The sequence below is a fragment of the Haematobia irritans genome, chromosome 2 (assembly GCF_050003625.1).
Source record: "Haematobia irritans isolate KBUSLIRL chromosome 2, ASM5000362v1, whole genome shotgun sequence".
NCBI classification, from domain to species: Eukaryota; Metazoa; Arthropoda; class Insecta; order Diptera; family Muscidae; genus Haematobia; species Haematobia irritans.
The window spans coordinates 194,542,064-194,548,282 of record NC_134398.1 but is presented as its reverse complement, the minus strand read 5'-3'; the positions used below and the strand labels follow the sequence as shown (position 1 = coordinate 194,548,282).

Genomic DNA, 6,219 nt, shown 5'->3' with positions numbered 1-6,219 from the left:
ACATTCTGAGAGTTTTACTTTCGGGAACAACATTTCCCAGCAGCATTTCTAATGCGCTTTACAGACTATCAGTTTTTCCGGACGACAGTGCTCGTGTCGAACATATCCCATATATTGTGCACATTATAAGTTAAGTCCGAAGGCATAATCGATACTGCTGCATGTTTATGGGATCGATAACACATTTACCGATTATTTAGTCATCGCCGACAAGTCGTATCGATCCGACACATTGTAAGATTCTTTACAAACACCGACATTCCGTCCGGAATAACTGATAGTCTGTAAAGCGCATAATACATATTGCTTCCGATTTTCCTGCATTGATTTTAATTCCCCATTTTTTATAAAATTCATTAATTAACTCCAGATGTTCAGAAGCATATTGAAGCGCCTCTGAAGGAGATTTGCTGTGGGCGTAGATTAAACAGTCATCTGCGTAAAGAATTGCTTGCGAATTCTCGGTGGTGTGTGGAAAGTCATGCAGCAACATATTAAAAAGGAACGGAGCCAATGCACTTCCTTGAGGGACACCACTTTTAACATAGCCCTGAACCGAAGATTCTTCACGGATTTGTACGATAAATTTCCTGTGTTCCAAGTAGCTGTTTATTAATTTGATTGGGTATGGATCAATCTCTAGATCTATTAATTTATATAGAATTCCAGTATGGCAAATTGAATCAAATGCTTTTTCAATATCCAATGATATGGCAACTGTGCAAATCTTTTTTCTTAAGTTTTTTGTAATATCACCATGAAATTTAAACAGTGCATGTTGAGTAGAATGACCTACTTTGAAGCCAAATTGGTAATTCGATATGGGATTAATAATGAGTTCATTTTCTATTTTATTTTTCAGAATTCGTTCAAAAATCTTTCCAAAATTGGGGAGAAGTGAAATTTGGCGGAAATCTTTCTGATAGTCTGTAAAGCGCATAATAATTGCACTCATGCGATGCCTTTTTGTAGTAGCTTGGCGGGGTACAACTTCTCAATAGTGACGGCGCTTTTTCAACGTGGTGGGGATTCTCAGAAGCGCCGTCAAATTCAAAAAATGTTGGCAGGGTACTGGATAATTTTTTACTGAAAAAATAAACAAACAGACCCATGCGAGAATCTCGAATGGAAGTCTCTAAACAAATATTAACATGTTAACACACCTTTAACTTAACCTACTGTCAAAGAAGACAACGAGCCAAAGCTACAAAATGGTGACGCCGATCTTTGTGTACGGTCGACTTTGTATCTTGTTGGAACGAAAGGCGAGAAATAATATTTAGAAATTTTTAAATAGAATCTTAAAATCTGCGATATATAAAGCAATTTGAACAAAATGAGTTTTTCCAGTGACGAAGTAAACTTTCTAGTTTATCGATACTTACAAGAATCAGGTTAGTAGCATTGTCAAAATCAGCGTCTAAAATACCTATCAGCCCCCCAACATGTACATACACCAATTTTTGTTTGTAGGATTCACACATTCAGCCTTTGTGTTCGGCATCGAGTCGCATATATCACAAAGTAATATTAATGGAGCCTTGGTGCCACCGGCCGCCTTACTAACAATATTGCAGAAAGGTTTGCTATATACAGAGGTTGAGTGGTCTGTCGGAGAAGATGGTGTACCTATAAGACCTATAGAAAGCCTAAGCCTCATAGACGCAGTTATGCCAGAAGCAAAACCAACGGCTTCATCGATAAAAACTGAACCAAGCAAAAGTGGAAATGGAGATAATGCCTCATCAAGTAGTACAGCAGCAAGTGCGTCAACATCAAGTACTGTTAAACCGGAAATAAAAAATGAAAGTGCGGCATCAACATCTGGGACAAATTCAAACACTACCGGTACTTCTGGTAGCACTGCACCATCGGGAGAGAGTACAGAAACCGACAGCACCACAGCGTCGGGTGCCACTTCAGGAAATACGGCGGCAGGAACGAGTGGTTCTATGGGCACTGCTTCAACATCAGCTACAGCCACCACAACAGGTGAAGACAAGAAAACTGATACAACTACCACTACTTCAACAGGGAATGCAGGAGATGATGCAGCCTCCACATCATCAAACAATGGCAGTTCCAGTAATAACACTGCTAGTGATGCAGCCACAGCTGGAGGAGCAGCGGGGGCTGCTTCATCTTCTCGAACTGCTACACCAACAACAACAGCGCAGACGGGATCTGCTGGTGGTACCGGTACTACAACGGGAGGCACGTCAACATCGGCTCCCACATCGACATTGGGCTCATCTCCTGCAGCTGCAACCGGTGGTTCTGAACCTATGGATATTGATTCAGCTATTGAAATACCAGCCTCAAAGGCCACTGTATTGCGTGGTCACGAAAGTGAAGTTTTCATTTGTGCTTGGAACCCGAGCCGTGATCTGTTGGCTAGTGGTTCTGGTGATAGCACCGCACGTATATGGGATATGTCAGATGCCATGGCAACACCAAATCAATTGGTTTTGCGACATTGTATTCAAAAGGGAGGAGCCGAGGTGCCCAGCAATAAGGATGTAACCTCGCTTGATTGGAATGTAAGTTATTGAATTAATAAATGAAAGTTATTTTACAAGTGCACAATGTTTCTATTTTAGTGCGACGGAACTCTTTTGGCTACTGGCAGCTACGATGGCTTTGCAAGAATTTGGAAAACAGATGGCAGTTTGGCCTCCACATTAGGTCAACACAAGGGTCCTATTTTCGCGCTCAAATGGAATAAACGAGGCAACTACATTCTCTCGGCCGGTGTTGATAAGACAACAATTATTTGGGATGCCTCGACAGGCCAACATACCCAACAATTTGCATTCCATAATGCTCCAGCCTTAGATGTAGATTGGCAAACAAATAATTCGTTCGCCTCTTGCAGTACAGATCAACGTATACATGTCTGTCGTTTGGGCTCCGATGTACCCATCAAAACATTCAAAGGCCACACAAACGAGGTTAACGCCATTAAGTGGTGTCCTCAGGGCAAATTACTGGCCTCGTGCTCTGATGATATGACCCTTAAGATCTGGTGTATGAATCGCGACAAATGTTGCCATGATTTGCAGGCCCATTCCAAGGAGATATATACCATAAAATGGTCTCCTACCGGTCCTGGCACCCTAAATCCCAATACAAATCTTTTGCTTGCATCGGCTTCGTTCGATTCGACAGTACGCTTATGGGATGTGGAACGTGGTATGTGTATACACACATTAACGAAACACACCGAACCCGTGTATTCCGTGGCCTTCTCTCCTGATGGTAAATATTTGGCTTCGGGTAGTTTTGATAAGTGCGTTCATATTTGGAGCACACAAAACGGCCACCTCGTACACAGCTATAAAGGTACTGGTGGCATTTTTGAAGTCTGTTGGAATTCAAAGGGTACAAAAGTGGGAGCCAGCGCATCGGACGGTAGTGTTTTCGTTTTGGATCTGAGAAAATTCTGATCAGTGACTAGCAGCGAAACTGATTTCTGTTAGATGCTGTCCAGGACGTATTTCACAACATACATTTTAATTTTGTATTTTCTTCGTTTAGCTATACCGGAATAATAATATACACAATTGAACACGAAACAATATTTCGTAGTATCATAAGTCTGATGAATGTAAAGATTTCTTTTTTTTTAATAATTGCAAGTTTATTATTACTGCTATTGCATAGATTTATATTTAGGGTTATGGTGTAACACTAATGTCACATTGGATCATTTTCCAGTGCCCACGTCCCACCCTTAATGCTATTTTGAAGTCTTTGGTTATTGTTTTTTTTTTATTTTCTGTAATTTAGAAATTCGGTTTAAGTAATGTAACAGAGTTGCTATTCTCAAATCGGACTGAACTTGTGAAGCTATAAAAAAAGCGCATTTTATTCGCACCTACAAGAATTTTTCTACATATTGTTTTTTTTTTTACCCCACACACACAAAACACATTTCCTTTATAAAATAAATATAATTTTTTAAGTAAAAATTATTTTTAGAAATTATCGCTAGAATAAGACATCAAATTAATAATACAATAATAAAAAAAAAAATAAAATTTAATTTATAATCAATAAATGCAATAAATATTTTGCATGATTTTCAATTGAAAAATGTCCAAGGCAATTCAATTTTAATTTATTGTAATTTGCTTTATGGAACTTATTCAAGTTTGACTCAACGTCGATATAGTTACGCGATAATGAGGTCCCTCTGCCCGCTGCTTACTTATCAATCTGAATTATTTTCGATTGGAATCTGTTCCTATCTGGATGTATCGTGTCACAGAATTCATAATTTACATGGACATGAGTTCAATCTCACTTTCGAACAAACTCCAAAATTTTTTCAGCGGTGGATTATCTCCTATCAGTAGTGCTGATGACATTTCTGTGTGTTTCTACGCTTCTGTAAACGGTTTCGGACTCAGACTCTAGCTAAACATAGAACTGGGTAGTACTCAGTGATAAGGGAGAAGTTTGCCACTGGGATATTGTAATGCAGTGTATAGTCTAAGCGAGCCTAATATAACGGGCTGAAAAACTCGTATTTTCTTTTTTAATTTTGCTAAAGAAGTCAGATATGTTACCAACATGAGAAGAGATAAACTATGTCTGGAAACACGGCTTAAATTATTGTTTATTATTGTTCAATCTCTGAATTATATATATTTAATATTGTTGTATTGATTAAAATGTCTTAAATATTAACAAACATTTCCTTAATGATCTATACAATCAAAAAAATGTCCATTTAGGAATCAATACACTCTAAATTTATTTGATAATCTTCGATAATTTAAAAAAAATTGGTTTCAGCTTAATTTTTTCTTTAAAACTTAAATATTAAGAAAATGTGTTCTTAAAAATCTACACAACTATCTAGAAAACGCTCCTTTAAAAATCGACATGGTTCCCTTTTTATCTCGCCATCTTTAATAGTTTTAAAGAATTTATTTAATTTTGGTCCAGCATATTTTGGTTTTTCCGAATCGGGTTCATCAAATTCGACATCATAAGCCTTATCGGCCAAAGCATTTTCCGCTGTGGACCAACTAAAACGCACCAAGCGAGGAAATCCAAAAACCAAATCAATATTTTCCACCAGAAAGCGTTTGGTGACTGGATCACCGGGATAACCACTGCCAAAATCATTGGATTTAAGCTTCAAACCTTCGGGGAATTTCCAGACTTTTAGGGCGTGATCACGGCTAACTTTAGCACAAATACTAGCAGCCGATACAATAGGATATGTAGAATCAGCCTTTTTTGCGACTGTAATATCAAAATGAGGGAAAATATTTTTTAATTTTTCTTGGTATTTTTCTGGGGGTCCAACAGTATCCACATAAACCTCAGCTATATTAACACCCATATCGACGGCGGCATGTATTAAACCAATGGCCGAATTCATGGAAACTTCATTGAGAGAACACTTGGAACGCTTAAACATACTCGAAGAAATGACATTCGGCGATATTATTTCGACAGCCCAGCCAATACATGTGTTAGCATATTCCTTAGTGTTAATGTCATCGAAAATTATATCTCGTTTTTCTTCGGTCAATTGTTTGGAATCTGCACAGCCAAGATCAATTAGAGCTTGTTTACTTTTGATCGGACAAAATGCTATTCCATAAACCATAGGTCCCAGCACTGGTCCACGGCCAGCTTCATCAACACCCAACATACAGGGCTCATCTTTACAAATTTGTGGAATATCGGAAAAATACACTGTGTTGGATGAATTATCTTTGGAAGATATAAATGGTCCAAGAGTTTTGAGCGATGTTATTTTCTCTGGTGCCTTTGATTCGTCGTCCATTTCCTTATCCGCATCATCCCCATTATGATCCTCTTCTTTTATTGTTTCATTTAAAGGTTCATCCTTAATTATAGGTTCGTCCGACATTGTTTTATAGCGTTGCGAAAAGAGCAAAATAATCAAATTACAAACGAAAAAAAAAACGAAAAAAATGATGTGAGCGCGCTTTTCTTTTTTTTTTTTTTTTTTTTTTTTTTCCTTTTAAGTTGCTCCCAATGCCGATGAAAAAAAACACCCTTATTGGAAGACTTATTTGGCCCGGAATCACAAAGCCAACACTAATAGACATCGCAATGCTGTGATGAAACTAAATGCATGGACCAGTCTTCTCCAAGAAATCCGCTAAAATGCTCAAACCTTCTATACCAAATTTGTCAACAAATTGTTCAATATCAAATATACCATCCAATTCG

The 6,219-nt window shown here is 38.0% G+C and overlaps 2 protein-coding genes across 2 annotated transcripts; one reads left to right on the top strand and one right to left on the bottom strand.

Annotated features, from left to right (window-relative positions):
• The first annotated feature begins 1,210 nt into the window (after positions 1–1,210).
• ebi (transducin beta like ebi) lies at positions 1,211–4,069 on the top strand. The gene is made up of 3 exons (XM_075297112.1): positions 1,211–1,394; positions 1,474–2,540; positions 2,601–4,069. The coding sequence occupies exons 1-3, from the start codon at positions 1,337–1,339 to the stop codon at positions 3,444–3,446; spliced, it is 1,971 nt and encodes a 656-aa protein (XP_075153227.1). The 5' UTR covers positions 1,211–1,336; the 3' UTR covers positions 3,447–4,069.
• A 526-nt stretch (positions 4,070–4,595) lies between these two features.
• Positions 4,596–5,985, bottom strand: LOC142226875 (ribonuclease H2 subunit A). Its single transcript, XM_075297113.1, has one exon. It carries the CDS (start codon positions 5,891–5,893, stop codon positions 4,844–4,846), a length of 1,050 nt encoding a protein of 349 aa, XP_075153228.1. The 5' UTR covers positions 5,894–5,985; the 3' UTR covers positions 4,596–4,843.
• Positions 5,986–6,219: the final 234 nt, after the last annotated feature.